Consider the following 20304-nt stretch of genomic DNA (forward strand, 5'->3'; position numbering starts at 1 on the left):
TTCACAGAGTCTAGACACACATACCGCTATTGATAAAACAAGAGGATGCCATGGTGTGCTGCTGGACAATGAGGATGTCGTGGAGCGTGGGTCTTCTCCTGCAGCAGGATTAAATGGACTCACCGTTCATCTTTTCTGCTGTGAATTAGGACTTAGTGAAGCTTAGTGTGTAGTGCGTGTGTTTATGAAGCATCATCAGTGCATGTACCTGTGTGTACACTGTATATCCGCACACATAAGCACGAGGCTGTGTCTGTTTTAGGAAGATTTCACTTAAAATCTGCATTAACATTGCTATTTTTGCATTGTGTGTATACGTGTGTGCATGCATATCAGTGCGTGTGTTTATAAACAGTAGAGCGGGGATGGAGAAGGGGAGGCATATGACTCAGTCTTTCCTCCAGCTGTTGGCCAGAGTCTCCCCCAGTGCGGGTCACTGTCAGCCAAACCAGTGAGCTCACCAGGAGGCTTCCTGTGATAGCAAGTTTCTAATTTAGCTTCTGCTGACTCTCGATATTTATGGGTCTCCTGCATGAGCGTTGGTTTCCAAATGGGCTTAGTTTGCATGTTTGGGGCACATATTGTATTCAGGGTTAAGAATAAAGATGTTCACGTGGGCATGTCTGAAACCTCGAGGCAAGGAAGCCTCTTTACTTCAGTGCCAAGTCCAAATCCCCATCTCATTGTTTGTTTGTCTTCCTTGCATAGATACTATTCTTTTTCGCTGATTGCACCAATTCATATGATTAACTGAGATGCTGTGTGCTGCACCTCTAGCTGTAACAAACAGTCTTGTCCACGTGGCAGTAATAGTGGGGTAGAATAGATGGCGCTGATGGTGGTGTTTATGGGAACAGCCTCAGCGCTGCTCCGCTCCCTGTTTGGTCAGCTGCAGAGAGGTTGCTGGTCTGACGAGCTCTGACATCACCCCCAAAAGTGAATCCAGATACAGTGGTATATGGTGTAACAACAGTGTGGGTGAACTCAACCGCGGTAGATGACTTTCTCACAGTCCTGTTCAATGTTACGCACATTTCATCCACCCCCCCCCACCCCCCCGCACAGTTTCATTTCAGGTTTATTCAAAGTCAACTTTTGTTTTGGCAGCCATTGAAGAAGTGCTTCTTTGTGCCGCCAGCACAAAAGTGTTCGGTTCTTAGCCCTCCAAGTGGTAATGATATACAGTCCCATTCCATTTGTAGGTCACTCAGTATCTGGGCAGACATGGAGCTGATAAACCAACTTCCGTGGGGTAAAATCCACCAACTAGATTCAGGCTGACAAACAATCAATAAAAAGTAGGCTTCATGCCAGAGAGGTAAATGATCATGATCATTTTATTTGTAGTCAAATGCATGCCATCCAACCTGCAACAGCTGGCATGTCTTCATGACTTCATGTCACTTATGTCAATGGGTCTATAATGACTTTGGGACTTGAAGCATGAAAAGCTTAAGTCTTAGGACTTGTGACTTCACTTGTAGATCTTGATTTGGGATTTTGGGACTTGTGCTAAACGAAGTATGAGTTGCGAAGTGATGAGTCATGACCCATCTCTTTGCTCTCGACTGTAGATCAACCTAACCGCCTTGCAGGATCAATTTCCTGTCTTTAAAATGTTGATTAAAGACCTACATTAACACCCTTTAAATCTCTATATTACTTTTATAGCTTTTCAGTGTGACTGATGTGGTTTACCTCTTTTCAGAGTAATGTGCTACCCCATTTAGTTTCTTTGTTCTGTTTTGACCTCATGAAACACTCCCAAACAATTTGTATTTAGATGCCTCATAAATGCTGTTGACTTGACCTGAATCATTAAGTTCAACATTCAGAAAAACATGAAAAAAAAAAAAAAGCTGTGGTGGCACTAATGCAGCATGAATGTAGGACAGATGAATGAGGGGTGGCAGGGTTAAGATGGCTATCACCAGACATCACTTTCAGCAAGTGGTTTTACTGATGAACAAGTCATACAAGAAGGCCATCTCTTGTAGTGCCTCGGCTCTCCCTCATGAAAAGAAAGACCTCCCTCTCCCACACAGCGCTGAATAGAGAAGTGCTCTGTGGCCACACACATCTCTGCCAGGCCCGTATCTCAGTGCCAAACATTTGAGCCCTCTCCCTGTTGAAGGCCTGTGGGCTTTTGTGTTCGTGTCTGATCTGCAACTGTGGTTGTGAGAGGCTCAATGGGGAAAGGCCTCTCTGTCGTGTTAGGCTCAGGTCTCTCTCAATAGGGGTTGTTTCTCCCAGACCAGAGGGCACTTCCATTGAAGCTGCAGCTCAGAGAACACACAGGGAAAGAGACGGGCTGGAGTGAGGCAACATATAACTCTCTGACAGATTTTTATGTGGAAGTGGGATTTTTTTGTGTTGGGGGGGGGTTGATGACTGTCAGCAGGAAGGTTCCCCTCCTTCTTGTCACCTTATCTGGGAATCTCACACGTTGTGTGGAATTACATCATTTTAAAGTTTTCCCAGAGAGAGGAAAGGCTTTTAAGGGTTTAAAATTTTTGTTGCAGGTCTTTTCTTTGGCAACACATTGACAAAAAGTTCCATCTAAATCAGTTATTGTGTTTTGAGTCACACAGTTTTGTTGAAAAAAGGAGAGAAAAATAACAGCTGAAGGAACAGATGATTTTGCAAGAAACGTCTGTTCTTTGCTGCTATACACTAAGCGAGATCACCTTGTTTTTTCCCTGAAGAGACTAGCAAGATCCTCCTATTTTGCATTAGAAATAGTGTAGGATAATATGGAGATACACTATATACAACAACATGCTATAGATTTGTGAAGTGGTAGAGATTTCTGGATTCAATATCTATCCCCCTTAATACCTCTGTGCTGTACCAGGTAAGTCTCATTGCATTCTTTGCAATTGCATTTGTCCCTGCTATGGGTCAAACTTCAAAAGTACTGGATCCTTCATTTCCCATAATACAACTGGACATAACCTCTCATTAGACTTCCCCTTCCCTTCCCTTACATGTCCACGTCTTTCAAACTTAATGCTTCCAGTGTGTATCACAGGCTTTGTGTTATTTAATATTTTTCGTCTCGAGGCCAAGCTGAGACAACCTTGATGATCATGTGATCAAGTGTCGCCATGGCCACAGAGGACACAGCCGTTTTCTTTTCTTCAGTTCAGGATCTGACATTTGTTTCACTCATGTGTAACATGCTCCATTACATTCACTTACTGCCTTTCACACATTCACTTTCTAACACATCAAGGGAGAGAAAAGTTTATGACCCGTGGTCATATTGTGATAAAGAAACCCACTCCTCCAGTGGCATAAAGGGAATTTAATTCTTTCCTGATCAGGGGAAGTTGTAACTGTGATGAAGGGAGTGGCTCTGCTGTTACACAGAGCTCTGTGTGGTTGTGGCAGAGAGAAATTAAAAGGTTGAGGTAGCGGTGTGTTTAACTTTTCTAAATCTTTACACTGAAAGGTTTCAACAGACCCGCCCTTTGAACTCCTTGGGAAGCACAGAAAGGCTTTTTATCAGGTTTGAAAAGAACATCTCTCTCGTTTGGCCCACTGGTGAACTAATTAGCTGTTTCCTCTCCGCTGAATGTTTTGGGGTGGGCATGGCAGCAGTCCGAGGTTAAGGGGTGGCACTGCCCAGTGGGTAGATTACAGGTTTGGTTTGTTACCACGGCTTCTGGAACATGGAGCTGCGGGCATCACATGTGTTGGCACAGGGTGCGAGCACTTCAGATGTGGTCAGGGACATGTGGAAGCTTTCGTGGATTTATCCTGCCCAGCCCAGTTTAGAGCTCCAGAGGGGAGAGAGAGGAGGCTTTACAGCAGCCCAACATTTGAAAACCTGTATTCTGACAAACAAACAGGGACAGTTTGTGTGTACACATGAGTGTGTGAGTGTGCATTTATGTGAGGTTTTTGGCTTTTGACGTGTAGGTGTGTATGTTTGTCACTATACTTTGGTTTTGAAAAACATACACCAAAAAATCGAGTTAAGGGAAAAGTAGACATCTGTTTTATTTATGACTGATAAAGCTCTGATTCATCTGTTTGCATGTTTGACTCATTTAGGTTCATACTTAACAATTACAAGCCAACCAGGGACTGTTAGGTTAAAGAGTTTTGCTTCTAGGGGAGAAAACATTCTGGATCGAGTTTTAGGTTGGTTGTTTTTCCTGCCATACTAAAGGGGAAAACACACCGGAGTTTGAATATTCTTAGTATGACGCTGTCATAACTTTTCAACAGTGGGATGAAGCTTCCCTCCTCACAGTCTTGGCCCACGATTCTTACGATATATTTACCATACCCTATACTGAGAAAAGGTTTTTCCTGGATGCCTAAGAAAGTCGACTGATGGACATGTTGACTGAAGGAGTCCAGCAGAAAGGACCTTGGAGTTGGAGAGATTGGCAGGTCTGTTTACATGCTGAGGACAGGGGCGTCGCAAAGCCAATATTCAAGTACGAAGTCAAAGAGATGTTTAAAACTGGCGTCACGGTTCCCACGCTTTCCCAGCCAAATTCTATGAACCGTGCACCACTAATCTTTCTTGCAATGAACCCCCCCCCCCCCCCCCCCATTCTTTTTTCTCCCGCCATCACTGGTGCCCGGCCCTGACCCAACCAGCTGTATCCCCTGTCATGAAGTCACTCTACTGGCCAGAGGCCCCCCCCCCAGCTCTGTATGGCTAAGCTGCCTCCTCCTTTGTAGGGGTATGTTAATTGTCCATGTTGGGCCCAACTGCATGGTCGTATCTATTTCACATGTGAAAATGGCCTTTGAGGGTCCATAGTGCTGTGAGGGTAATTGTTCTAAATGAGGCATGGTACACTTTCATGGGCCCTTTCATTCAAATTGACTGGCCGTGATATACAGCAATAACCTATTTTTAATCTCTATTTTACATGTTTTGTTCTTCTGTCTTTGTATTCTTGGGACCACCTGTCTAACGTAAAGTGAAATGATTGATTGATGTCTAGCATGCCTGATTTTTGATGAGTTTAAACTGAATTGGTATCAATTTATTCCCTTTGTTATAGCAACATATGCGAATACAATAAAAAAAATTAAAAAAAAACACTCCCCAGCCATAGTCCCTACTTTATCTCCTTATGAGGGATGATTTTGAAGAATTTGGAAATGAAAGCTGACTCTATGTTTGGACTTTGGTTTATTTCCTGTTTTATTTTGAAATCACTTACCTTGTGCGGCCCACTGTTCGTTTACTTCCTGTCTTTGTCTTGTTTTCCCACCTCTGTGATTGTCTGCCCTGGCCTAATATGTTACACCTGTGTTTGGTTACCTGCTCTGCTCGTGTGTATTTAGTCTCTGTGCTGCCACTTGTCTTGGTCAGTTGTGCTCTGTGCTTTGCCCTGTTGAGTTTCCCTCGTGCCTCTTAGTGCTTCAGTTTTTTGTTCTTGTGTTTTGCCTTTGCATTTTCTCAGTTCTGCTTCACTAGTTTGTAAGTGACTTTTTGTTATTATACCTTTCTTCCCACCAACCCCCTTTTTTGTTTTCTGCATTTGGGTTCAGAAATGTGACAGAACTAAAGCTAAAGTAAATTGTGGCTCCAGCCTGGTGCATTATTAGAAATATTGATGTTTACTTGATGAAAGGACCCCAAAGCAGTTACATTAATGCATTTTTTAATTTAACATGACCAACAGTTTAGACACACATCTCAAGAAATAATGTGTAGTTTAGTAATGTGCGTTGCTAACGTACCCCAGTGCACTGGCTACAGTGCATACCGACATCTTCTTCTTCTTCTAGCGACTTGTCCAGCTCTTCGCTGTCTTCATAGTTTTTAAATCTGAAATGCAACCGCATATCTGCCTTTAGACTTGAGTCTCACTTGCCATTTTTTTGTCTCTCATGCGACTAGATGTTGTTGCACAATAAGACTGGTCACGCAGAACTAACAGGGTTACAGCATCACACATCCATGGGCGACTGTAAAAGACATATTAAAACATTGATATCTGGATTTTATGAAGCAGTATTGGATTACTCAAATGGAGATTGATTTGAATCAGACAAAACAATTTTTTTTCAACCCAGCCCTAGTAGAAACTTTTGCATACTGGATAAAACTGATTATAAGTTATAAATGTACAGCAACCTCCCTCTGTGCGGCTTTAGTAAAATTGACCAGAGAAGAGGACAAAACTCAATAAATAAAAAGGCTGACACAGCAGAAGGTGCAACAGGCACTATGAAGTTATAAATAAAAATAAATCAAATAGCTCGACATTTCTTATAGAAACCAACAGCAGAACTAAACATCACTAAGGCAGACAGTTAACAGTACGACGCCCGCAGCGTGCAGCCCACAAACACACACATTAAAACAAAAAGAGCCTGCACAGTTTTAGCACACTGTGTACTGTGAGTCTTGTGCACCAGGAAGTCCTCCACGACCTGCTGTAGATTCAGTGTCTTTACTGGGTCATTCTCAGGGGTTGTGGGCTGAGACGGATGGGAAGTCTCTGCTGGAGGATCCATCATGAACATTTTAGTCTGTCTGTTGGTCATGCAGCACTTTGGGTGTGTTCAATTTGGGTCAGTTAGCATCCTCACTGGGTGGTGCATTAAATCAATGATTACTTGAGGAGGATGCAAACTTTTCTTAGACATATACTGTGGTATTATACCTCAGCTTTTACCACACCCTATGATGATCATAGTATATTTAATTGTACTGTTGTCCTTTTTTTGTGCTGCTAAGTGAGGATTACGGGTCCCCCTAGGAGTCAAAACTGAAAGGAAGTGAGGAGTTAAAATTAATTTTGAAAAGTTTGAGACAGTGAAAACATTAGAAAAGTAAAATGTAAGCACAATTGTTTGTGTGTGCTGATTGTGGATCTGTATGCCTGTGCAGCTCTGCTCAGTTATTCTGTACAACTGGTGCAAAGAGGGCTGTTTGTCTCAAACGGAAGTGTAAGCCAGTACGAACAAAGTGCGTTTCAGCTAATTAAAGGCTCATGTGCGCTTGTTCTTGTGGGCGTATATGTGTGTGTGATTGTGTGTGTTTTTCTTCAGGGTTCGTGTGTGAGCTGTGTCAGGAACTCTCACAGAGCGAGTGCAAGAGAACGTCAGGGCGCTACAAAGTGCCACTGAGTGTATCTCAGCTAATGAAAGAGCAGACTGAGCCTGTGCGAGGAATGAATCTCATTTTATAGCCTCATATTAAGCTCAGTTTGCCTCATGTATTTTAAGACTTTGCTCCATATATTCCTCATGGTCAGCAGTGGCAGACAGCAGAGCAGTGGGGCGTCCCAAACACACATGGAGTCTGAAGTGAACAGCTGGCTCTCTGAAAAATAGAAAATCTTTTTTGATAATTGGGGAAGGTTGTAATTCAGAGCTGCTTCTGCCTATTTGAGGCCCGTTAAGTACAGACTGTGTCGAGCCTCGGCGAACGGCAGACGGATCGGGACTCGTACTTTAGTGTCTGAAATAACCGATGTCCTTTATTGCAGTTGCGCTTAGATAATTTAATGCTGTGAACTAAACATTGTTTGTAAGGATTTATCTATTCTGTGTTAACCTATTTAATTACACACACTCCTGATAGATCATAGACAATAAGCATTTGTTTCAGATGTTCTCCCAGAGAGGAAGAGGCATGTTTTGGCTTGTTTTATTCTCGTACACTCAAGAATAATTGTGATTAAATCTAAAAATCAACCATTTGTAAGCTGTCTGCTTTTTAAAAATGCATCATTATGTAAGTCTATTGAGCTTTGGAAGTGTGTCTGTGGTCAGCACCGGCGGTTCGTCTGACGTCAAAAAAAGCCAAATTTTATTCCAAATGCCTTATTCTGTGTCGAGTGCTTTTCTCCTTCCTTCTAACAGCGCGTCTCGTGTGATACATTTTTCTTTTTTTTTTTCTAAACCTCAGAAGCGTTTTAACACAGCCAGATACACAGAAAGTGCTGGTGGCTTGGAGAGGCTGTAAATTGCGGCGGCAGGGCCAAGCATCCGTGGACGTGATCCAAAACAGAGACGTTTGCAGCGCAGCTTTGCTTCTGTCTCAGCAGTCAGCAACAGTAGCTGGCATGTTGAGGCTGAGGTTTCACCGGGTCGCTGCTCTTTTATAGTTGGAAGGATTAAAAATGCCCAATGCCCACCACATCATGCCTCACTGGCAGAGAATAGTGGAGAATGCTGTTCCCATTTTAAATATGGACTCAGAGCTTGTATGTGGTGCTTTGGGAACAGTTTATTTTTACTTTTTTAATGCAGATAAGCTGTATCTGTATCTGAAGTACCTCAGTCTCTTACTTTTTGACATCACATGAACACACGCCACCTTCCTTCGGAATAGCCGCACAGGTCAGAGGTCAGACTCCTGAGGGTTAAAACCTTGACACTAAACCCGTGCGCATGTTTTTTCAATTTTCCCATTCAGAGGTCAGGGGTGAGCAAGATGCAAGCCAAAAGTAAAGGTCAACGTGAAGTCTGTGTGTGTTATTGAGGATGTGCAGTGGTGAAAGCAGACATCACGCCAGCGTGTGAGGTAACGGCAGCCCCTCTGAACACAGGGTGGCTGACAGGAAGCCCCCTCTGAGAGCAAACACCCTGACAGAACAGAGAACACATTTGACCCGCCGTCTCTCTCTCTCATCACTCAGGAATGTTTGAAGAGAAAGGACTGGTGAATATCTTCCTAGATATTCATTTGTTCAAAGTTCAGAGTTTTCAGAGCGTAGCTGAGCCGGGGAGGTAAACACCAAGAGTGCAACAAGATTGACCATGATTGTTTCACAAAAGGGAATAAAATATCTTATAATGAAAAAGTAATACAAAATTATCTGATATTTTATATTGTGATGCTATTTTGTTTTATTATGGTTCACTGTATTTACAGAACAGACACCATGGACAGGCCAGGTTAGAATTTCATACCTCTTTGCTTGGACTGTCCAGACTGAAGATTCTATACTTAGATTCAAGACTCCCCTTACTTTATGTACTTTATGCCACACAATGTACTCTATTGTGTTGTTGAGGAGAATGTGCTTTTGTGAACAGAGGTAGTAGAAGTATTCAGATCCTTTAAGGCTGTTTCTGTCTATAATTGAGTCCTTAAGAACTTTGCAGTGCAGTGAGAACATGTGAACCTGTTTTTGATTTAAGTCAATTTATTTAAAAAGGTTGCAGATGAAAATTTGTTTTTAAGAAAGTTGAAATATTCTTGTGATACTGGCTGATTTTTTAAATTTTTTTTACTCTGTAAGAAATTAAAAGTTTAAGGGCTCAATTCCAAAACAACACTGAACAATGAATCGTCATGTAGAAGCTGAGCATGTGTTTTGTAATAGTGTGCAGAATGCGCCAGGTAATTACAAGCTATGAGGTAAAATGTGGGAAAGTAAAGCTATAAAGTATTATAACACAGAAATATTCAAGTAGACATTAAGTATATCAAGACAAAACAAGTCAAACAAGAAATAATTTATCATCATGGAACGACTGGTCCCAAGTCACTCTAGATTTACCTGCAAAGACTCCACGGTCTTGTGTTGTTTATCAGTCTGTCAGTCTGCTATCTAGAGGTTAGTAAACCGGGTATGTGCCTTCATTTATTCAAGGCCACTGACTTAGATTGAGATCAGCTGGAGAAACGCACTGGGCTGGCAACATGCACAAAGTCTAACTGCTGCTGAAACTGTCTGTTGGATGAATGAATGAATAGTCTTTATTTTCATTATACAAGGTATAATGAAACTTCAAGTGGCACCTCTGCAATAACAGCCCAATGAAAATAAAAATACACATAGAAAAAAAACATCCCCAATAGATACTAATATTAAAAGTTATTAAGTGCTTGAGTGCATTGTGGTATCTGCAGGATAGACACAGCAGCAGAGTAGCAGCATACTGTTGATGTACCCTTGAGCCAGACATGTATCACCCAGTGTGATTCATCCTCTCGGGATGTCTCTGCCCATGTTATGATGGTGGAGGATAATGGATGTGGTGTGTGTGTGTATGTGTTCGTAGGGCATGGCGTTCTCCCTGGAGGAGCGTCTGCAGCTGGGGATCCATGGCCTGATGCCTCCCTGCTTCGTCAGCCAGGACGTCCAGCTGCTGCGAGTGCTCAAAAACTACGACATGAAGAGAGACGACTTGGACAGGTAAGACAAACACAGAGAGAAATCTCCTCACGGTGTAGCTGCTATGACTTAATACCTTCATATTCTACTGGTCCAAATCAGCAGAGTTGAATTTCAGTTGATCCCCCCCGAGGATTCCCCTGCCTCTGTGCACACCGAGACATCTAACATCTGGAAGCCTTCAAAACCCGAGAGGCAGATTAGCGATCAGCCCTCGGAGATCCACATCCATCTCCTGACACCATATATTTTACCGAACAAATCTCCACACTGTTCTCTTCTCCTTTTCTCCCTCATTTCTCCATCTTCTCCCTGTGCTCCTTCATCTGCGTGTTTTTATAACCTCAACAGCGACCACATGAAAACTTCAGTTCAGTTTTTGCATGCTTCATTAGAAACTCTGGAGTCGTAGCTGTTAGCATTATGTATTGAAACTACCACATGCAAACATTTCAGCTCTTTGAAACAAGATCAGGCCTCATTTTGAAGTCACAGCTTGGTTTACTGTTTTGAATTAGATGCCCGGGGCTTAATGTTATCTGTCTGTGAAGCCGCCTCTTATTCCAGTCTCTGTTTCTCAGTCATCCGTTCCATCAGCTGTCGCTCCTAATGTCAAGGATGAGTGAGCTCCCTGTGAGTCAAGATTTAGGGTCAACAGGAACTAGGCAGCTTCCTGACAGCCGTCTCGTTTTCCACCATAGCAACATGACAGCATCAACATCTACAAACAATCATTATGAGCTTGTCATTGCCATTCCCATGCCCTATCAATGTCACTGACAATCTGTCTTGGGCTGGGGTGCGTTCCAGCTTTGGGTTTTGGATTAAGAGCTGCTGTTGCTAAAACCTGCTGTGTTGTACACACAGTCTGTTCCCCGACTCTCAACCCTTTTTTGGTATTTATTGCTGGATGCTGTCATTTATTTTTTACGACCATAACTTGAAACTTTCACTACTTCCCCTTCTATTTTAATCAGTTATCTAGACTCCCATTTTTTTTTTTCTTTCAGTGGAATTTGTCGCGGTTTTCAATTATTGTGACAAATTACGGAACGCCGCTGCATTTATGATCTGAGATGATGGAGTGAGTCGAGGACCTACTGTGACTTCAACAGAAGGAAATGGATGTTCAAAAGCTTTGCCAATGAAAACACTGAAGTATATAAAATGCTTCGGCTAAAGGGAAACCTCGTAGCCAATGAGGTTGTTAGAAAGCAGGATCAGGCCTAAAATGAGCCTGACAGAGCAGAGCCAGTTGATCACTCATGCTAAAATAGATTAAGATAGAGACAGATTGTGTCCTGGCTGCCTCAGTAGGTTGACTTTAAAGGAAGCACTGCACTCAGTAAGTCAGCATGGATACTGCTTTATAAAGCAGTGTGTACTGTAAATATTCCTGTTTCCTGGGTGTGGGAAGTGTTCACGCCTTGTAAGGTTAAGAATGGAGAAAGAAACCTTCCTTAAAGTGTGCCAGCATAAAATCAAACAATAGCACACTGCCGTGATACTGTGTGCTAGTATTTAATGAGGGGATTTAATTACAGTTTTGTTCGATGAGTCAGAGCAACTGATTGACAACGATGAGTGAAATCATCAAAATGTTGCAACCCGTTTGAGCTGAGAAGAATTATTTTATTCTCATGCTGAATTCAGCTGCTAACAGAATCCAAACTCTGTCTGTGTAATGTCTGTCCTTACTTTTCTGTTCTTAAAGGGGCACGTCAACTATTTTACACATGAAGATCAGTTTCAACCTGCTTTGTATGTCGAATGTCTCATTTAGTGTCTATTGGCTGAGAAGAGAGATTTCTAAAGGATAAAAGCTATAAAAGATATTTCACCCAGGGATGCAACTAATGATTATTTTTATTACTGACTAAACTGCCAATAATTTTCTCAAATGATATTATTATATTATAATATTTGTTCCATAAATGATCATAAAATAAAAAATGTCAATCACTCTTTCCTAGAATGTATAAGTATTCAAAATAAAAGCAGCAAATTCTTACATCTGAGATGCAGCACTAGCAAAGGTTTGATATGTTTGCTTGATAAAACACTTTAATTAAAACAATTAATTATCAAAATACTTGCTTGACTAATTGATAAATTGCTAAATGTTCCTGTGAGTTTTAGCCCTAATCTCTCTTGCTCCCTTTTTCCCCTGCAGTGTTTGATGATTTGTACTGTACCACAAGACTGTAGGCCTGATGATTTTCGTTTGGCAAGTTGCAACTATGTTGATACTGAACATATCAGTAAAATGTTCACAGACAACATGTTTCCTACTTTTTCATGGTCATGCTCAAGCACCCACAACATTGCGGTCTGCTTTAATATAGGAAAGTTCACAGTGACTTCAGACACAATGTGTGCATTTACATTTAACCAAAATTACAATCTCTCTTTAACCTTAACCAGAGTTCTTTTGTAGCCTAAACCAAACCACAGATGGGACTGTGGATGTGAATCCTGGTCTCTGGTGTGACAGTCTAACACAGTAACATCACGGTGCTGTGGTCATACAACCAAGCAGGGAATATTTCTCCTCTATCTGTGGCTTCTGCTACTAAAATGTTGTGTTTCACATGAAACTAATGAACTGAATTTAAAATAAAAACAAAAAAAACCACAAACAAAGATCAACGTGCAGGTTTTTTTCATAGCTTTCAACCCACAACTCATGGATTTCCTCAGCAGAAGCAATAGGATAGGATATATGTAGTCACATGATCTATCTCCAAAACGTGTGTGTGTGTTTTTGTGTGTGTGTGTGTATGTGTATATAGTCCACTATACTTTCAGCTAAATGGCTAATAATCACTCAGTGGAAAAATTCATTTGAACTCTGTATTGTACGGCATACACAAACCTTTCATGTGATAAATTACATGTGGCAGAAGCTACTTTCGTTCACCAATATGAAAACGCTTTTCTTCAAGAGCAGCTGTCACCACCGTGTATTGTGCAGCTGCTGTGGCCTAACCTGTAGCAGAGAGGGCGTTCATGCTTTTCAGCCCCTCAACAAGAGGCACCTTGTGCTCTTGGCTTTATGGAAACTTCTCTGATTAGGAATAGAGCCCTTTCTGGCGCGCGCTTCTTAATTTGGGTCATATGCAAACCTTCAGTTCATGGTCAATCTACAGTCAGAACAAAAGGCTTGTGTAGGCTATCTAAGGGCCTGATTTTTCCAATTATCATTGGGAAAAATATCATTTTCTTTTTACAGTCTGGTATAGTATACTCTCATACTAAGATCTTAACCTTTTCCTCCCAGTTCCTCCAATCTCTCTGCTACATTTCACTCACAAACACACAGGATTTCACATCTGACTTCAATAACGCCTTCCTCAATTCAGCAGGTATGAGTTCTCAAGATGTTAAAGATTAACATGCAGTGTTTTCCTACCTGCTCCTCCCTGTCGTTCCCAGATATGTGTTCCTGATGGGGCTCCAGGATCGCAGCGAGAAGCTTTTCTATCGGGTGCTATTGTCAGACGTCGAAAGGTTCATGCCCATCATTTACACCCCCACTGTAGGCCTGGCTTGCCAGCAATACGGCCTGATATTTAGAAGACCGAGGTGAGTCACACTCACAACATTTTTCTTCCTCTTGAACTGTGAAACAGTTTATTCCCAAGCAAATGAATCTAATTTGTATTAAGCTGTTTTTCAGTTTATTTCTTGCTGCTGTGAACAGGAAGTGGGTGATGCTGTTTTCTCTCTTTGCTCCCAACCAGTCAGTCCTCCACCACTCGGTTATTAAGTGTTTTATGGTATTGGCTGTTTTGTTGTTTTTTGTTGCAGCACTGTGAATCAGCCAGCATTTTCTTTAACTGTTGGTTGTGTGGTAGCAGTATTTCACTGCCTCACTGATACAGAGCATTCAGAAAGTATACAGACCCCTTCATTATTTTCACATTTTTTTTATGTTGACGCCTTATACTAAAATCATTTAAATTACTTTTTTCCCCTCATCAATCTGCACTCAGTTCCCCATAATGACCATGAGAAAACAAAATTTTAGAAATTTTTGCAAATTTAATAATAAGGAAAAACTGAAATGTCACATTGATATAAGTATTCAGACGCTTTCCTCCTTCATTGGTTGGAGCTTCAAGAGTTTTAAAACCCTCACTGATTTTGATATCGGGTTGCATCATGCACATTAGGGGAGAAGCCTCACAGCTTCTTTCTAATCTCAAACATACGCACACCACAAGATCTGAAAATAATGGTGCATCACACACTACAGGATATTATTAAGGTTGTCCTGCCAGAGGGAGCAATCAGGGAGCAATGCACCACCTCACATGATCTCATCTCATGGGGAAGCAGATGTAAACAAAATGGAGACTGTGTTGTGGCAACTTGCTGTAACATTTTTTTTAATTTATTTTTGCCTTTATTTTGATAGTTGCAGTTAGAGAGAGACAGGAATGTTGGGGAGAGAGAGAGAGGGGAAGACATGCAGCAAACTCGAACCCAGGCTGCTGCAGTTAGGACTAAGCATTTATGGTTTATGGTACGCACTCTACCAGGTGAGCCACCAGGGTTCCCCAACTTGCTGTAACATTAGTAAAACTTTGCAGTGAGAAAAAACTAAAGCAGAATGAGATGACAAAAATGGTTGGTGAGAAGCAGTCAACACAGGTTCCTTCAGCGAGAACTGCAGGTAAGATTTGAACTGTGAGTTTTGATATCTGTCAACAGTAGTATGGTAGCTAACGTTATTGTCAAGGACTAGAATGTTTACTGTTGCTTGGCAACACTATCAGCTCCGCAACTGACGTAATCATAATCATATCATCCCAATTTGGTGCGGCCCCATTGAGTCTGCAAGCAGTTCGGGGTATTTAAGACTGGATCTGTGAACCTCTCACATTACCAGATAATCTGGCCTGAACAAGGTCCGGGACCAGATTTCACCTCTGATTGTCAGGAGGGGTTAATTGGGGTTAAATTGGCCCAAGAACCTCTGTGCTCTGAGCCCGACTGAAGCCACTCCTGCATTGTCTTGAATGTGTGATTAGGGTCATTGTCCTGTTGGAAGGTGACCCTTCAGCCCAGTCTGAGTCCTTTTCATAGATTTTTAAAAAATGCTAAAATTCTGTTTCCACTTTGTCATTATGTAGATTGATGAGGGAAAAAATGGATTGTAACGATTTTAGCAGAAGGATGCAACATAACAAAATGTGAAAAAAGTGAAGAGGTTTGAATACTCTCTCAATGTCACTTCATGTGTACACTCACTAAGCATTTTATTAGGAACACCAAACACTGGGTAGAGCCTCTATTTGCTCTCAAAACAGCCTTGAGTCTTTGTGACCTTGATTCCTCAAAATGTTGGAAACTTTCCTTTGAGATTCTGCTCCACTTTGACATGATTGCATCACATCATTTCTGTAAATTTGTCGGCTGTACATTCAGACTACAAATGTCCTGTTCTACCACATCCCAAAGGTTTTCTGTTAGATTCAGATCTGGTGACTTGGGAGGCCACCTAAGTATAGTTAACTCCCTGTCATGTTCATGAAACAAGTTTGAGACAACCGACTTTTGCCTTGTGACCTGGTGCTTTATGATGCTGAAAGTATTCATTAGAATATGGTAAATTTTGGCCATAAGATGGACATAGTCAGCAACAATACTTAGACAGACTGTGGCTTTCAAACCATGATAGATTGGTGTAAAGGGGCCCAAAGTGCCAAGAAAACATTCCCCACACCATTACAGCACCACCAGCCTGGGCTGTTGACACAAGACAGGTTGGGTCCATGGATTCAGGCTGTTGATGCCAAATTCTGACCCAACCATCTGCTGCCTCAGCAGAAATCCAGATTCATCAGACAGACTATGTTTATGCAGTCTTAAACTTGCCCACCGCAGCAGATTTCTGTTATTGGCTAGCAGGAGTAGAACCCGAGGTAGTACCGACTTGTACTGTTGTAGCCCATCTGACTCAAGATTCAACATGTTGGGCAAGATGCTTTTCTTTCTTTTTGCAGTTGTAAAGAGTAGTTGTCTCAATGACTGTAGCCTTTCTATAAGCCTGAGATAGTCTGGCCATTCTCCTCTGACCTCTCTCATCAACAAGGTGTTTGTGTCAGCAGAGCTGCCACACTCTAGATGATTTTTGTTTTTTCACACCATTCTGAGTAAACTCTAGAGACTGTTGTGCATGAAAATCCCAGGAAATGGAGAAAAGGTCCTTAATTCATTGATGACCCAAAATTTTCTGAATATTTCTACATGCCAATAGAAATATTTTTTGATACTAACAACACCCTAGAGACCTTCCCATGTCTTCTCTGGGAGACTCAAGATGCATATCTGAGGGGTTGTATAATCTCCTAATTAGAGTTGCAGAAATAAAACTTAAATAAAGCCTACGCTTCTAGAGTTAGAAAAACAAATACATTGGTTAAATAAAGAAATTTTGCAGGTGATGCATCAGTATAATCAGATTGTCTCAGAATCACTTCTTTTCTTGAAGCAGAAGCACTTTGAGTTTGGGGAGAAACCACAAACACTCCCTTTCAGACAACTGCGGAAATTGGAAAATGACTGAGTAATCCTTAAAGTGAAGTCCAAACATAGTTATTGTCTGAAAGACACCAACAAGCATTTTAAAGAATTCTGTGAAAAGCTTTATTCTTCAAAAACAAATGCAGGATCCCACAACATGGAAAGCTTTCAAAGCATTACACCTTTCCATACAAAGACCTCACCCCTGAGGAGGTAAAAGAAACAAAACTCGGCTCCCTTGTGAGCTTTGCAAATATTTGTTGAAACACTCACACCTTATGATTAATATGTTCTCTGGGAACCTAAAAAAAATATACAAATGCTTAAACAGGCTGTAATAACACTTATTCTGAAAAGGGCAGGGATCTCGATGAGGTTGGAGGCTATAGACCCATCTCTCTGAGATGGACCAGAATGTGGACCAGAATGTGGACCAGAATATACTGGCTAAAGCAAACTTGTATATGGGGACACTGGTTCATCCAGATCAGACCAGATTTTTCCCTGGTAGAAACTCCTTTGAACTTCGAAGTTTGTTTAATATAATGTACCAAGTCCAACGTGAGTGATCTCGTTGTTGTCTCTCTTGATGTTGGACAGGTGTTTGACCAGGTAGAATGATCCTATCTGTTTGTAGTGCTGGATGAATTTGATTTAGGAGATAAAACTTCTGTACCAAAATTGCAGGGCCGAGTACTGACTAATGAAATCTTGTCTTCCCACTTCAGCCTGCTGGGGGCCACAAAAGAGGGCTGTCCTCTCTTGTTCACACTGGCTGTTGAGCCTCTTGCTGAGTCAATTCACACATGGATTCTATATCCCAGACACACCTGATAAGATATACCTATACTCAGACACATTTAACTGTTTATTTCCAGACCATAATTTAGTCTTCCTGCTATTCTGGACAAAATAAACTTGTTTGGAACCTTTTCGGGTTTCAGGATCATCTGGAACAAAATGAAAGTTAACGTACTGGATCAATAAGCCGTATTGCTAAGAGTAGTAGTACCTTTAAAATCTTAATGATACCCATCCCTTGGTGGCATCTCAGTTGTAAACCCAAAAATAACATAAAGCACAAGACAAGTTTCTTTTGTAGTTTCAGACTGACACAGTGTCATTTTCCCATCCAGCACTCATATTGTTTAGATGGCAAACACACTTGCGCCCATCTGACATCCCATGGGTGTGTTAGTCTTAAAATTAAGTGTCATCAGATGCATTGTTGGTACATTGCTATCTTGAGGCAAAATAAAGCAATTGGACGATTGACCAAAAAAAACTGGTCTGAAGTCAGACCAGGTATTCCACTTTTATTTGAAGGGCACATTATCAAGAGAGTGATCTGCCCCTATATAGACGAGTGCACAACACACATTCTCTCTGCCAGTTACATACAAGCAGAATGAGTCAAAAATGTGCTTCAGATGTTTGGATGAATCCAATGGAACATTACAATACAGCCTCAGAAGGCTGGAGTGTTCTTTGTGGCATGTTGTGTGTTGCAAGCCAGGCCCAACCCTTTCCCATTTACACTCCGAAGGTCAGATAATAGCCTTAATGTCTCCTTACCAGAGCTATTATAACCCATTTTAAACTAATGCTGTGAGACTGAAATACTTTCACATTTATATGGGCTAATTTAGTCTGTCAGAGTAGTGATTGATCAGCCCATTACCCAAGCATCTTTGCTTTCACTGTCAGTGTTCAGTTCAGTTCAGTTAATTTCCGACACTGCAGTCATGGTGGCATTGGTAAAAAACATAACACATACTGTATATCAGGTAGTGGTTTTTTCTACAGGATATACAGGTTGACATGCAAACATCAGGTGTGTTGGTTAGGTCTGTTTTTTTACATCACAGGCAGGAATTTTCCGAACTTCTCCGGGTATTGTTTCATCTCCAGGCTCCATTAACTGGTGAACCTAAAAACCTTGTAGGTCTTTAAGCATGTCTACTAAAGCCAGAAATTGTCAAATGATTTGATTATTCAAATGAAACCAAAAGCCCAAGGACTCTTAAAGCATGTGTGAGTTATGTTATGGGAGCTGGTCTTTGATGCTATAAACCCGAACCAAATTTGGAGGTTGCGGTAGCCCATGCAGCTGGAGTTTGGTGAGACAGCAGCTCGAGGCAAACCGCTGTGAGCTGTTGAAATCAGCTCAGGGTTCACCTTGAGTGGCTCTGGCTCTGCTTTTAGCAGACAGACATTCATTGGTTTCCTCTCCTCGTCTACTGTAAACACACTTTCACTCTCTCTCACACACACACACGCACACTCTCTCTCTGCTAGTGTCTGTTTTCTCTCAAATAGGTTCATCAGGTCCAACTCTCTCATTATCTGACAGGAACACTCCCTAAGCAGTTCCTAATAGATATTGAATTGATAGCGCTTTTATTCTCAGTGCCGCATTCAGGGCCACGTTCTGCTTTTCTTGGCCCTGCCTCCCTGCATTCACACTTACTCAGGTGGTTGCAAATGTTGGGTTTATTTTTACTCAAATAAGACTGATAGAAGAAAGACCACCCTGGTCAACTGTTCTTCATGGGCACTTAAGCTCATGTACTGCTGTAAACTATGATCACCCAGTCATTTAAGGAGCTAGAAGGATAGAAATAATTCACTAATCTACATGCCAGTGGTGAGCTATTGTTGGTAGCTAGAAGTGGCAAAGCGAGGTAGATATTTAACCTGATGGTACAAATTCATACCACATGGCTGTGGTAATTTTTTGGAGTGATATCAGGAACATATGTCAGTCCCAGTTTCATAAGGATGCAGGGAGCAGCCATAGAGGTTTGCTGAGTATGTTCCTCCATTGTGCATTTCCTCTCCTCTCTAGAATTTGCCAAACACTTAATTCAGTTTTGGCTTCATTTATATTACCACCATGGATGTGATTAGCTGTGAAACCCCAGTTTTCGTAATTATGTCCATTTTTATTATAAATTCTTACGTTGGGTACCTTGGGTATATTTAAAATACTTGGAAAACCAAGTTCTCCCATGCACATAACTCTGTTACCCAACAGCTCCCCGTTTCCCCATCCCTGCACAACTATGTGGAAAATATTCCTAGTATGCTTCCCTTCCTCTCACACTGAGCCGACTGGAGGAGTCATTTTATACACTCCCCCAGTCTCACAGCATAGTGGGCCAGGACCTGCCGCCAGAGCCCCCGGGGTGAGGAGATGGGCCTCTAGGAAATGTGCATCAGGGGGTCAGTTAACAGAATACATTGGGGACAGAGCTGACTGACTCTGACACATTTAGTTTTTCAGCCAGGCTGTTTCTCTGCGCTAGCATGCCTGAGAAAAGGGATGTAACGATATCCATGGGTCTGCATTCAATGCATTTCTCTGTGTTTTAGCCATCGTACCATCAGCATAGCTTTAGTGATGGAAATGTTAGTCAGTTGGTCAGCCTCTGTGGTCTAGACTGAAATATCTCAACCATTGGAGGGATTGCCGTTAAATTTACATTCATGGTTTGTGAAGTTGACATTTTTGGTTATTAGTGAGATATCTAAACAGCTATTGGATGGGTAGTCATGAAATTTAGTACAGATACTTAAGGTGAGGATGATCCCTAATCACTTTGGTGATCCATCTGATCTTTCCTCTTGCACCACAAGCAGGTCAGTGTTTCCACTTAAT

At 41.6% G+C, this 20304-nt stretch overlaps 1 protein-coding gene across 1 annotated transcript in view; it reads left to right on the plus strand.

The window, feature by feature from the left end:
• The window catches only part of me1 (malic enzyme 1, NADP(+)-dependent, cytosolic), an 85656-nt gene that overhangs the window by 19493 nt on the left and 45859 nt on the right, over window positions 1–20304 (plus strand). Inside the window, exons 2-3 of the mRNA XM_056381642.1 lie at window positions 10000–10133; window positions 13548–13697. Of these exons, the coding sequence (XP_056237617.1) occupies window positions 10000–10133; window positions 13548–13697 (284 nt within the window). The remainder of the gene's footprint in view (window positions 1–9999; window positions 10134–13547; window positions 13698–20304) is intronic.

The sequence above is a fragment of the Seriola aureovittata genome, chromosome 7 (genome assembly GCF_021018895.1).
Source record: "Seriola aureovittata isolate HTS-2021-v1 ecotype China chromosome 7, ASM2101889v1, whole genome shotgun sequence".
NCBI lineage: Eukaryota > Metazoa > Chordata > Actinopteri > Carangiformes > Carangidae > Seriola > Seriola aureovittata.